The sequence below is a fragment of the Anarrhichthys ocellatus genome, unplaced genomic scaffold (assembly GCF_004355925.1).
Source record: "Anarrhichthys ocellatus isolate YVR2014 unplaced genomic scaffold, GSC_Weel_1.0 scaffold16, whole genome shotgun sequence".
Lineage (NCBI taxonomy): Eukaryota > Metazoa > Chordata > Actinopteri > Perciformes > Anarhichadidae > Anarrhichthys > Anarrhichthys ocellatus.
Genome location: NW_022280046.1, coordinates 153,285 through 167,440, shown reverse-complemented (window position 1 = coordinate 167,440; position 14,156 = coordinate 153,285). Strand labels below are relative to the sequence as shown.

Here is a 14,156-nt window from a genome sequence, read left to right as displayed (position 1 = left end):
TGTGTGTGTGTGTGTGTGTGTGTGTGTGTGTGTGTGTGTGTGTGTGTTTGTGGTGTAATGAGTTATGATTTATACAAAATATTTACATCTGTTTCCTAGTGAGGCAGTTGACAAAACCACTCCCACTGTGCACACCTCGCCTGCAGCGAAAACCTTTTCCAAATCTGCAGCATCACCCAGGAATGGCAACATCGTCCCTGCTTCCACGTTCAAGAGCCCAGCGGCCCAGAACAAGTCTTCCTTCCCGCCTGGAGGTCCAGCAGGTAGAGGAACACATTCAGAAATCCTCCCCTACTTCTGTTACGTTCACTGCCTCTCAAATGCTTGTAGTTCTGTCCAGTTTATTTTGTGTAGTTGCTTCTTTTAGCCTACAGAGGGCAGCCCCATTCTTTTAAATCACTGCTTGCTCAGCCGTAACATTTATTGCAGGTTTAATATCTGACACTAAGCCATTTAAGATTATGAGCTCTATAACATCCAGAGGTATTCTGTTAATGAGCTTATATTAATGGCTTTTTCCCAAGATCCCCTTAGTTAAATAGATTGTGAAATTGAGAATTATGTATTTTATTTTGTGTGAAGGCTGCTCTTTAAATCCAGCAATCCCTGCCACGAGACCTCGAGCTGGTCAGGGTAAATGTTTGCTGAAAGGCATCAGTAAAGGGGTCATTATTAGCATTGCTAAGACATAAGTGTGCACTTATACAAGAACAGATGCACTATGTGCCCTAACGTATTTCCCTGGAGGCCTTTTTAAGAAACTGGCTGCTGAAAGGTGCCACAGGGAGAGAGAGCTGGAGAGCCCACAGTTGGTTCTCTGTTGACTGTGTTATTTATCAGGTTAACACATACTTGGGTTCAAGTATACAGGCCGAAATATGTGGAATGTGACCATTACATTTATTGACATGAATTAATGATTTTGGCACTTAAAATGCAACGACCTTCTAAAGCAAGAAATTAGTGGAATATTAAGGCCGTACCAAAAAAAAAAAAAAGCGACTTCTTTGCATTGCTCTCCATCCTGCTGTCTCTGAATTCAGTGAGACAGAACAGACAAAACAGAAGTCTGCAGTCCTGCTCTGATTCAGGTTTTTTTTCTCCTTATCTTCCTTATACAGCACGACAGCAATGATGGACTCACAAATGTCCTCCAATCGTTTCTCTTGCTAAAGGATTCGTTGAGAATATTTTAGCCCCACTGACAGCTTGTCACCATGCGCCTCACTGCGCCAACTGTCACACAGATAAGGCTATAAAGTTCCACTGAAAAATATTTTCCCAGCATCAATACCGCATTTAATTCATTTTAATGTGTTTATCCATTTTTGGTATTTTCCGTTATGTATAGCAATTATATTTTCTGTTAAATATCCGAACAGATTTTAAAAGAAGATCTTAATGCTGTCTCAAAACCATCTACTGATACTGACTACTGAAGAAATACACAACATACAGACTAGACCTAGTCAAATTTGAATATATTAACTCTAAAAATATTGGATTAGCATAAAGAATATCCCACATGTGCATGTTTTTGATTGAAAACTTCTCCAGGTTTGCTAAGGCCCTCAAATTCCCTGAAAAATAATAATAAACACCTGCTCAGAAAAGAACATGGCCCTGCTCAGGAAGTGGATATTTTAGATATTTGTTGATGTCACTGGAAATTGGCTGATGGTGTTAAGAAGAGCAACCTTTCAAATTAACCATAATGACAACATCCTTTTTACCCAATAATTATAAACTAAAAAAAAAATCTCTGAGAGAATCTTTGGAGCCCATATTTTTCTCCGTCACACTTACTCTCTAGTATCTTTCTTCCTGTTAAACCCACTCACACGGTCTTCTCACATCCCTGCTAGAGCCCTGCTCTGTTTATTCAGTTTGTTTGCTCTCCGCTTCAAGGAAATTTAGGGAGCTCTTGTCCTTTGACCTCCCAGGTCTTTGATAACGGTGCTCTCTTTCAATAGTGTCTCTGTCCCCAGTGTCTTTACCCCCCGAGCACTCCCTCTGAGAAACAGGACTGACCTCCATCCTGGATGTGTCTTTTCACAGTGAGAGAGAAGGAAGAATTGTGCATCCTCTCCGTATGTTTTGAGATAAAGGGGGGGGGGGGTTATTTTTCCAGGTGTCTCCTCTGACTCTGGGAATGTGTTGTTTCCCCTCAGTGGGAAAAATTGATCCCTTGTCTAGTTTGGGTGGGGTGGCTCTGTCCAACGCAGCTGTCTCATGCTTCAGCCATGGAGGTTAGAGATCATCAAATCATTCTGTGGAATGAAATCATTATTATCTCAAGCATTGTATTAATGGTTTGCTTGATTGTTTATCAATTTAAAATTTCGGAAAGTATATTATGTCCATTACTTTATCTACTACATACTACTACTAATACTGACCCATTATTTCACCTGCTGGTTTAGGTTTTACAAAGGTCGGAGCAGCTCCTTCATTTGGCAAGGTTACCAACCCGGCTGCCAAAGGTCCAGATCGACCCACCCCACAGCCACATCCACAGGACCTCAACTGTGTGGTGCAGCGGGCTGAGCACATCCCAGCCGGGACACGCACCCCAATGTGTAACAAGTGCAACATTGTCATCAGGTAAATAATATCAGAAAAACTGCATTTATAGTAAGAACTTTGGAACAGTTGAAAATATATATTCAATTAGAGTGCAACATTCTGCACAACTTATACCGTGCAGAAACTTTACCTTAATAGGTGGATGTTTTCTGTTAATGTTTGCATCATTGCCTTGAATCCTCTGTCACTTGTTTATTCTTACAAGGGGCCCATTCCTTGTGGCCATGGGCATGTCATGGCACCCCGAGGAATTCAACTGTGCTCACTGCCACTCCTCCCTGGTAGAAAATGGATTTGTGGAGGAGAAGGGCCAAGTGTACTGCGAACGTTGCTACGAGCAGTTCTTCGCTCCCACCTGCGGCAGCTGCCGCCAGAAGATTCTGGGGGTGAGTGAGAAAGCTGTGGGTGGGGGGGGGGATTGTTCTCTGCCAAAGTCTAAACTTTTCTGTCTTTGTTTTGTTTCCAAAAACAATGTTTACTGTCCTTTAATTGTATTTATGCCTTATTTAACCACGATTAGGCCAATTGGGATTAATAAATCCCCTTCTTCAAGGAAATCCTGGCCAAGACTTTTACGCAGCAGCACAAGATAAAAATAAAAATGTGATTGTGAACAGATACAAAATCGAAGAACAGACTACAATACATAGCGTAACATCTCAATGATCAAAGTGCACTACAAGCCACGCATCCAAAATATTAGTTTAAGTTTCAAATCATGGTGTTAACAACTTCAACAAGCTGTTCTTCATTTATTTCTTCTATTTTCTCTGCAGGAAGTCATGAATGCCCTGAAACAGACCTGGCATGTGTCCTGTTTCGTCTGTGTCGGCTGCCAACAGCCAATCAGGGGCAACACATTTCACATGGAGGATGGACAGCCATACTGTGAAAAAGGTACAGTAGGAAGCCCACAACAGTAAACTAAATGTTTTAAAGAAAACCATGTGTGCAAACAGACTGACATTCTGTCAACATGCTGTTCACTCAGACTACTACAAGTTGTTTGGGGCGAGTTGCCACGGCTGTGACTTTGCCATCGAGGCAGGGGACAAGTTCCTGGATGCTCTAGGAGTCACCTGGCATGACACCTGCTTCGTGTGTGCGGTAGGTCCAGGAGACAGTTTCACTCACAGCAACAACAAGAGCGAAAAAATGAGAAAATGTTGAGAATATTGTGTGAATATCAACACAGCTCTGTATAACTTTGGCTCTCTCCACAGGTCTGCTCTACCAGTCTGGAAGGTCAGGCGTTCTTCTCCAAAAAAGACAAGCCTCTGTGCAAGAAACATGCCCACACTGTCAACATCTGACCTGCCTCTCATGGATATGTAGGGCAAAGGTGTCAGTTTACAGCAACTTATATTCCAGTCAGATGTTCCTTATTTTCAGAACTAACATTGTGTCAGAGGTTCCACTATAAGCTTTATTTTTGCTCTAATATTGTTATGTCATATCAGTTTGAATATGCAGGAGTACATTTCAATACACTGTCAGCCCCCTGCCAGTTCAAATGTCACCTGCCGATGCACATGTTTGCGCTGAGCTTTTTATTTGTGCTGAAGCTTTGTTGAGCTCTTGATGGGCATTTTAGTTTCACACAGAATATGATAGTTTACTGCAATGACCTACTGAGCCCCTCGGGGGTCACATACTATAAAGAAATATTGATGGGGAAAGGTATGCTAATAGTTAAGTGAGTGAACGTTTTAGACATTTTGATTGTTTAACATTAAGGGGATAAATTATTTATTTGTAAGCAAGGATTGCTCAGCAAAAAGACTTCTGGGAAATTTTAATATGTTTTTTTTTTATTGTTATAAAAGTATGTGGTGTGTAACCATTCCCAGTAAAAAAAAAAGCACGAACAAGTAATGTGTACAGCAGTGTGAAAATTAGGCACTGCAGGTCAAGTTTCATTGTTAAACCGGATAATAATTATATACTAAGGATAAAGTACAGTCATTAAAGAGACAACCCATAATAGATTGAATGGTGTTGTTTATGTGTGTTTTGTTAAACATTCATTAAACTCGCTCCTGGCATTAAAATGCACAGAATTTGAATTGTTTTTGTTAAATATGGAGGAAGTGAACCCTCTGCTGTGGCAGTGTGTTTCTGCTGTTTTCTACTGTCATGATGAATTTGTTGATGTTTTTCTGACGTTTGATGGAACTAGTCCAATTAACACAAAACAATGCTAATTAATATTTCAGCTTTCCTTTGTCAAAGACATAATCTGTATGCACATTGGACATAAATAAAGTACCTCTCTCTCTCTCTCCTTACTTTCAGTTCAAATATAAGCGTTCAACATTGATATCGAAGCTTTCGAGTATGTCATACAACACTACCTTCATACATTATTTGAGGCTACGGCTTGACTGAAACATTAAAAAGCAACTCCTGCAAATACTGCATTTACAGTATGTGTTGTCCACATGCACTTTTTATGTTCATGTTTGCATAGAAAGCACAGCAGCAAAGAATTTTCTTGGTATACATATTTTAAATCCGTAGTTGTGACAGTAATTATTCAGACAGGCACCAGCATGAGCTTTACCTGCAGTAAGAGGACAAAGTTAACATCTCCATAGGGACAGGAGAAACGCACTCACACACACACACACTTGGTGCATTCTTTCTTGCATAATAACAATTCCGAGGAATGGAAGTCAGCAGGAAACACACACACACACACACATTGTTGAGTGAATTGAGTCATGGGAGTGTTGTGGGAAGATAATGTACCTGGAGGAACAGCCCTGAGTGTACTGACGTGCACTGCTCCAAGACGTCGGAGGTGGGAGCTGTGCGCATGACGACGCGAGATATACCAGCCTCAAATAACCCGTGGTACACTTGAGAAAACTCTGCCGCAACACAGAGGCACACATTCAAATAATACAGAGCAAGGGCAGCGTTCATATCGAGACGAGCTGGGATCTTGTGGAGCTGATTTTGAAGCGAGAAGGAGACGGTAAGGAAACTTTGCATTTTAAAGAAAAAGAAAACCTCCCCAACAGCAGCAGTCTGGTGTGAGCTGCAGCTGAACTGTTGCGGTTGTGATTATCAAGCTTTCCTCAGTGAAACCAGAGGGCACCGAAGCCTGATTCGTTGTCCGTGCTGCTGTTCATTAGAATTCAACCGAAGTGCTTATTTTGCTGCCTGCGCTGAGTTTGATGCTGGCAGCAGCTGCGGGACTCCAGACAGTGTTATTGGTGGAGTCTGTGATGATGGTGATGCTTATCAGTAATTGGTGCCTTGATCGCTGCCTAGTGCGTCTTAACGTCTGACCTGGGGGAGGATATCTCTTCTAAATTGCGTTAAGATAAGAGTTTATAGGTTTAATTAATTGACATTGACTTGAGCTGAACATGGTTAATTAAAGTCTGTCCGGGTAAAATCTGATTATACGTTTATGGTGCTTTTTTATGACTTTGAAACATTAATGATGTGCTGGATGAAACAGTCATCACCTCAAAGTCCATTTACTAGCTGTTCCGGAGCTTTCGATCACATCACTTTCATCACTGGATGCAGTTTACTTAGTCGCCATTTTCAAATGTCCATTTTCCAACTTAACTTTAAAGTTGAATTGTCATTCCAAACTGGTTCCATCTGCTTCAAGATCACTTAATATGACCGAGAGTTACTAAATGGACCTTGTAGTGATATTGTTTTCTCAACTTCTGCTTCCAAGGTGAAGATGGAACTTTAAACCTCGGCTTCGTGATGCGATTTGAGCACAAGAATCATCTTGTGCTCACTTGTCAATTAAGATTAAGATTATGCTCATCAGTGTAGAGAGAGGGCGAGTTAAATACAGTGCAGGAAAAGAAAATCCCACTGTTTGTGTTAATGTTTGGCAGCGAGCTAAAGACTCCATCGCCATTCGGTGTGTAGTGGCATGGCGTCAATGGCAATATTTGGCTGATGAATGCATGGCACAAAACCGCTCTGTGCTCTGCAGTTGATCACCGAGCGTCTGTGAACCAGAGCTGATGTCTGTGACTCACTGAGGTCCTGATGTTTACACCAGCATCTCAGAGTGCAGAGAGAACATGCTGCACCTCATGCAAGTCTGTGGTGTTGTCTTTGAATGCACCAACCACCCTGTGACTCAGGACAGAGAAGCTCATTGAAGCAGAGCTAAGTGAGTGTTTTGGGATAATATTAAACACACAGAAAGCGATCAAACCACCACCCAGTCCTTGCCCTGGCTCTGCCCCTGGCAGGAGTAATGCCCGTCATTAGGCTTACACGATGGGGATGACATGTCAAGTGAGGGTGCATGGCAAGCCAGCGCTTTGTGGTCTACCACAGACTTGTGTGTGTGTGAAACGTACCAACATTCGTCACGATGGGCCAAGTTACAGTACCAGCATGAAGGCAGGCCTGTGACATGGAGTCCTCACAGACCTCTGTATGTAGCATAATGTTGGCTAATGGTAATCCTGAAAGACCTGAAACTGAACCGCACATTCTGTCTGTACACTTGTGGGCTTCTATCCATGGTTGAAAAGTGAAGGATGATGAGACATCACATATTTCCAAAATATGTGGGCTTGATGGAACTATGGCTGCAGAAAATCATAAAAACTGACATAAGAGACGCAGAATAACTCTGCAAGTGTACAGATTATTCATTGGATTATAGAATGTTTACTTGCAGTTGATACCCTGCCAAACAGGTTTTTTTTTTTTTTTTTTAATATGAAGACATCTTTTCCAGGAGGACACCAGTTCCTCTTAGAAATGGCTGCCCATGTGGGCATACCTGCACAAATACACACACTCATTCAGAGTTGGTCATCTACTCTCTGATGCACATAAACAGTCATGATCTCGGTAGATATAGTGGAGTCTGGGTTTGTCCACGAGCTAAACTTAGCAAACTGCAACCCTTCTCCCTAGTTTCCTCCTTTTATAATTACAGGAAATGAGTCCAGCCAATCAGAGAAGATATATTTTGCTGCATATTAACAAGCTCAATGGGAGCAGTATTTGAGGACTGGACAGGTAATGACCAAGTATGTCGGAGGGAGGGGTTTCCAGAAAGTTTGAAAGATTGTTTGATAATGAGGAGCGCTCTGGTTTGCAGGAGATGTCCGTGTGACAATGAAAGAAAAGTAACTCTCCGGCTTTAAGCAGTCTGTGGACTGTCAGACAGATTGTATGGTGGAACTACAGTATATCAAGAGACACACATGTCCCAGGCAGCCTCTATGTCTTTTCCAGCTGCCAGACCATTTCCTTTAGTTTCTTCTCCTCTACACACACACTAATAGATGAACATCTCATACCAAGGCTTTCCACAGGTACAGTATGGCTTTTCCATCTGTCATTCATTCGCTGATTTCTGCAGTGGTTGGCTGTTTTTCCCCCACACACTATCACAATGTACTGTATCTCCAACACACACACACACACACACACACACACATACAAACCAAAGGAGAGACACAGCCACACAGTCGTATTTTCTTTGCAACAACGTTGATGCAGGCCTGTGCTTGCTTTTTTTCCAGACAGACTCGTCCCTCTCTGGAGGAGACATAGTCCGAGCGATCACTTTGTGGCCAAAGTTCTTAGATTTAAATCAAGTTAGAATTTCTACTTTCAGATAAACTGATCACTGAGAGTGTTATGCTGTGGCTATACTCTGGCTGCCATCAGCCAGGAAGTACAGGCGTAATGCAGCTTCTCTTGTTCCACTTAGGAATAATCTTCTTCTTACCTGTAGGCTCCACAGGATCTTTGACAATTAATTCAACGGCCAGAGCTAAGTACCGATGTCCCGCTCACCGTTTCATCTATAGTCGTTGATGAGAGAAATGCGGGCAACAGGAATTGGTTAAAGCTGCAAGCTGCTCTGCTCTTTGCCTGGAAGGTCAGCAACCATGTGAGAGAAAGTCGACATCCTGTTATTAGAGAAAGAGAGGCAGGGGGAAAAAAAAAGGAGAAAGAGGTACAGGATGAGTGGGGGATGATTGAAGATCGAGGAACAGAAGAGGATAAGGGGTATTTTGCATGACTGGGTGAAAGTCAAAGTGGGGGAAGTGACCTGAGCTTGAAATGTAGTCTCAGTCCTTTCAGTTGTAGATGGCAGACATATGAGCTCCTTCTAATAACTCTACTTGTTTTTCTTCCAGAGACAGACAAGTGCTGGAGCTGGGGCAGGATGGTGACAGGATGCTTTCTGATATCCTATGTTTGGATGGTGAGTCGAGCTCTCGGGCAATCTATATCTGTTGTTTTTCAACATCGTAATGATTCCTATGAATTGAATAACAAAGCACTTATTTGTCTGCAATTTGTTGATAGTAAAACTGAGACATATTGATAAATGTCCAATATAAACCCTCAAATGTAATTTGGAGTGGTTTCACTTGATTTCCAAACCAGTGGTGTTGTGAAGAAAGTGAAATCTAAAGCTAAAAGCCGTATTGATCAAGATAGACTTGAGTGTTGATTCTCCTGCAGTAGAAGTAGTATTTCACAGGGCTGATGCTGTGTGTGTGTGTGTGCGTGCGTGTGTTGGTGTGTTTTCTGCAGCAATTTGCCTCCAAAGTGGCAAGCTAATTGACTTTCTGCTGAGCATGTGGATGGCTATGTAAAATACACCACACTGACTATAATATAATCCTGTTTTCTCCACTGAAGTGTCAGGTAAGACACAGACTCCGTCTACCGACCGGAGTGCCGGAAATGACTGAGATCAACATCTGATAGAGTGTAGTAAGTTTTAGAAACTCTCGGAAGTTTTGATTTCACCTGAGCAATTTACCATAGCATTGCAGGACTTGACTGTTTTTATGAAAGATGAGACATTTCTTTTGTCTAACAATGCCCAACAATTAAATTTTTTTTTTCTCTTTAACTCATTTATGTAGCAGATTTTCCTGCATAGAAATATTATTTTACTATAATACTGTACTACATCAAATGGAGGTATTAAAATATAAATATATATATATATACATATATACATATACATATATACACATACATACAAGACAGCTGTGTGTGAGTCGGTGTGTGTGTGCGTGCGTGCGTGCATATATATAGAGAGAGAGAGACATTTTGAGTCATTGCATTGCAGAACAAATAAATCATTGGTAACTGGATACACTGCATATTGTTGCCCCTTGATTTAAACAGTGAGCAGGCGTGCTGCATCATTTAATTAGCATTCCTTTTACATTAAGCCATGAACTTGCCACTACAAGACCCATCATAAACAGCAGAATATGCTGACACAGCTCCAACGTAGAGGTTCGGTGTACAGTCGGGAGCCAAACCCATGCAGGGCAGTGATAACTCGAGTTACTGTTCCTACGAGAGGACAATAGCAGCCTGTATATGTTAGGAGAGGCCTGCTCGGACTCCTTCTGTGACAGTGACCTGCTGGCAGGAAAGTGAAGAGGGCCGAGGCCAAGCACCGGTTTGAATTGGAGAGTAACTCACACCCGTAAGGAATGTCAAGAATCCGTGTGTTAAAGTTCACACTGTATCACCATCTGCGGCTGGATCCTGGCAAATACAAGACAGCTGTGTGTGAGTCGGTGTGTGTGTGTGCGTGCGTGCATGCATGTGAAAACCAGAAGATGGACAGAAAACAAAAGCATATCATACAAATATCATTACTGCGTTTGAAGGTTGTTGATTACATTTCTTTTATGCACATGTTTCAAGAACTATGTTTACATTCACACAGCAAATATTACAGTGTACACACAGTCTCTCTTATTCTCAGGTAACACATGCATACCTGACAAGCAGGTAGCAGGCAGGAGGTCAGCCCATAATTATGCCCTGACTTAGTGGTTTATTAAGAAAAGACAAGTCAGAGAGACCACCCACAAAGGTCACCTGTTCCAGCTGAAAGGGAAAGTCTGAGATTCAACACTCTTTGCTGTGTTAGTTCAGCGCGGTACCCAGCTGTGACTCAGTGTGTTTTTTTGCTGACACAATATTAGCTCAAGGTTACTGGAGTATACTTTGTGGTACTTGCTTAAAGTTTATTATTCCTTATATCTGTGTGAAGAAGGGATTCTGTGTTTCACCAGACTCAAAACATATCAATGTGATCTCCCTCGACAGTTTTGATCTTTCAACAGACTGATCTGCAAAGCTTTGTTCTAAATTCTTGCACGTCATCTAAACCATAGACCTTCTTCTGCTCCGTATCTGATTCTGCAATTGAACCTCACGCTTGTCCGCTAAATAGCAAGTGACAGCGAGTGCCACTCAGACTGCGAGAGGAGATGGAGAAACAGATGAAGTCAATTTCTGTCTTGTTCATGTTTTTCCCGGCTGCTCAGCCTTGTGTTTCTGATGACAGATTGTGAAATGGCTTTCATATGTGCATTCCCCTTAGATTCGGTAGAGGGCAGAGGGCATTAAGAGTCGTACCTGTGAGGCCGCCTGCAGGGAAATGTGCTGAAATACGAGCTTTCCATTGGAAACCGGTGGATAGAGGCGGATGAGGAGGATGCTGCAGTGACGTTTGAGAAGAAGCTGTGTTTGCATAGATCATATCAGGTGAGTCTCTCACACACACACACACACACACACACACACATGCGCAATACTACATCATATCCCTGTCAAGTTTTGTCAGTGCTCGTAGGATTAGTGAGCCAGCCAAAACAGGTGACGGGTGATTAAACTCATGTCAACGGTTCATGAAAAGGACTTTAACGTTGCATCAACTTAGTTACTATTGCAAACAAAAGGTGAGTCATGTTACTGTAGCTTGCATGTCAGTTTGGAGTAGTTCTCAACCCCCGAGCTTTCTATATGGTGTCTGCCACACCCTGGTGCTTACTTTCAACTTGTGACAGCTGCTGTTCTTTGTTGGAGCAGTTAAGTGTTTTGGCACGTGTTGTCATGATTTTCCAGACTTTCCCCAGTGGCGTTTTGAACGCTGTTTGTTTTTTAACCAGTTCTCCTGCAGCTTGGCCTGAGGCGGAGATAATTTGTCCTCTTTGGAGCTCAATTAGTTGTCTTGTGTTACTCTGAAAAGATTAAAGTGCAGATGGTTAAACCTTTTTTTTTTATAGCTATAAATACCGCTATAGTGACTGACATTCAGCCTTATATGACCCACTTTGGTAGCAGTGTGTCGTAATTGTGATTAAGTTACTTCAATTATGCACTATGTATGTGGTACGGAGGCCTGATGACATCCCTGAAGGATACAGACTTCCTTGATGGCCTCACTTGTGGGAAAGAGTTGGAAAACCACACTTTCAGTAGCTTGATTGACTTCTTTTGAAGGTGTGGTCTGTACTGTGGTGCTGTATTTTTTATATATATATATATATATATATATATATATATATCTCTCAACATTAAAGGGGAAAACGAGTGAGCCACACCCAATCACTCATGTGCCCTTAATCTTTAGTTACGCTTTCTGTACAGTCTGATACGAGACCGGCTTCTCTTCTTGTCTTTCCAAGTCTGGCCCCTTCGGTGGCTCCGAGAGCTTCGCGTCGAGGAGAGGCTGGATCGGATTACAATAAAAAGAGACGGAGAAAGAGTAGCTAACCTGCTACAGCCTGGACTGTTATTGCAGGTGTTCAAGAGCAGACACAGCTGTTAATTACCTCTCTGTAGCTGCACACGTTGAGCTGCAGTCACACATGAATGGCCTCAAACAAGTGCATGTTGGCATGCCAGAATAAACAGATTAGGATTTAAGGATCAGAAAACAATTTCAGGGGATGAAATGGTTTCTTGGTTTATCTCATATTTGCTTTTGGCCTTTTTTTTTCGGTTTTATTTCAGGCAGCCAAAAGCAGTCAACCACATCTGTTCACGGAGAATTGAAAATGTATAATCGGGAAATTAGCTTTATCTGCGCTTTTAGAACGACTGCGTATACAAGTATGTGTGAGAACATGCGAGTGAGACCGGTCTGTGAAAATTCTGTTAAATTGTCTCGTGTTTCAAATATGTATAATTTGTAGCCGTAATTGGGGGTGAGCTGTGCAGATTTTGCCTTCAAAATCAACAACCAAGTTCATTCTCAGCTTCTGCCAAGAAGCTTTAAAGTGGCATAACACAAAAATGATAATGTATGTATATAATTCAGGTTATTTATTGAATTTCTTCAGATATATAAATTTAAAACTTGTTTAGTTGCTATAAACCCTATAGTGAAAGTAAATCAGATTGCTTTTGGCTTATGGACATGTTAAACTATATGTCCGTCCATCATTTAATCAGTATTAGACGAGTATCAGACTAACGTAAGGGACAAAGATTGGAGCCTTCATATCTGGTTTAGCTCACTTCTGTCTGTCTGAGTGCTGCTCCAGCTCCTTCTTCTGCTTGTCAACACACATCAATCACATCATCATATGCTGGAACGACATAGAGAGTCATGCATATTCAGTGTCCGTCGTTTCAATTTAAGGAAAAAAGGCTAAATGAGGAGCTGTTAAATTGAGTGACTGGCCTGTAATGCAGTAATGCTACTGGCCTGTAAGTAATATAACTCAGCATTTATATTGGAGAAACATTATGTTCACGTGATTTATATAGGATAACAATATTTAATCTGCATCTCAAGTCAACTGCAGTAGTTGTTTCTTCAACAGCCCTTTATCACAAGCATGTCTCTGTTTTAGAGTTTGTGTTCGCTCCCTAAACTTTTACGAGGTGTATGTGTGTGTGTGTTTTTATGATCGTGCTCGAATTTGTGTCAGTGAACAGCTGCTCCTCCTTTTCTCCACCTGTGTATTGCGGCTTTGAACAACACAACAGTAGTTCTCTTGTTCTTCTCGTAAAGATCAAGTTAAATTAGCGATTGCACCGGTTTAAAGCACACTACTCTCACTGGCAAGAAATTGGAAGATAAGCGGCTTTTGTCTCGAGGGCCAACATCTTGTGGCTTTATTGGTTTCCTGGTTCAAGTTTGAGCTGAAAAAGGCTTGATTTAAGCACACGCCTGCGTTGACACACAGTTTTTCTACAATTAAAAACAGTTTTCTGCTTCTGGACACAAAGTGGTCAAGATGGTGGGTGTTCCCCACCTTTTTAAAACATGTGTTTATTTAACTTTTTGAAAGTGCTGCAAATTAAGCAGCGAGTAACCTTGGGTGGATTGTTCCATGGGAGTACAAGTGGGTGAGAGGGAAAAGGGAGAAGAAGGAAGCTAAGAGAAAAACCTTAAATAGGAAAATGACTGGAACTCCTAGGGTTTTCAAAACAAAACTCAAGATTTCATTACACATACCTGGACAACTGAAGGCATGGAAAAACCCCTCCCTGCGGGTGCGTATGTGCACTCGCACGCACATGCATGCACTCAACAGCTGGGTTGGTCAGAGAAATAATAAGAATAATGTAAACTAAATAGAGCAAAGACAACTCCCAGCCAACAGAGCCAACACGTGTCGGCGGTTTCAGAAATATGCAGAACCCCCGGTCATCAATCACAGACAGGAGGCCCTCAGTCGCGCTGACAGGCTCGGACAGAGAGGAGGCAGAGCTTTTTTGGCCGCTCTCTGTGTGTGTGTGTGTGTGTGTGTGTGTGTGTGTGTGTGTGTGTGTGT

The 14,156-nt window shown here is 41.9% G+C and overlaps 2 protein-coding genes across 7 annotated transcripts in view; both read left to right on the top strand.

Moving 5' to 3' along the window:
* Window positions 1-4,866, top strand: part of pdlim5b (PDZ and LIM domain 5b) — a 32,999-nt gene extending 28,133 nt beyond the window's left edge. For all 4 annotated transcript variants that reach the window (XM_031855525.1, XM_031855524.1, XM_031855523.1 and 1 more), the window contains 6 exons: window positions 100-263; window positions 2,424-2,604; window positions 2,792-2,972; window positions 3,363-3,483; window positions 3,578-3,693; window positions 3,810-4,866. In XM_031855525.1, coding sequence (XP_031711385.1) covers window positions 100-263; window positions 2,424-2,604; window positions 2,792-2,972; window positions 3,363-3,483; window positions 3,578-3,693; window positions 3,810-3,899 — 853 coding nt within the window. In that variant the 3' untranslated portion in view covers window positions 3,900-4,866. The remainder of the gene's footprint in view (window positions 1-99; window positions 264-2,423; window positions 2,605-2,791; window positions 2,973-3,362; window positions 3,484-3,577; window positions 3,694-3,809) is intronic.
* Window positions 4,867-5,474: 608 nt separating this feature from the next.
* bmpr1bb (bone morphogenetic protein receptor, type IBb) overlaps window positions 5,475-14,156 on the top strand; it is a 45,832-nt gene continuing 37,150 nt past the window's right edge. For 2 of the 3 annotated variants that reach the window (XM_031856052.1, XM_031856050.1), the window contains exons 1-3: window positions 5,475-5,566; window positions 8,742-8,809; window positions 10,970-11,133. The gene's annotated coding sequence lies outside the window, so the exon portion shown is untranslated. The remainder of the gene's footprint in view (window positions 5,567-8,741; window positions 8,810-10,969; window positions 11,134-14,156) is intronic. The other variant, XM_031856051.1, reaches the window with a different exon arrangement.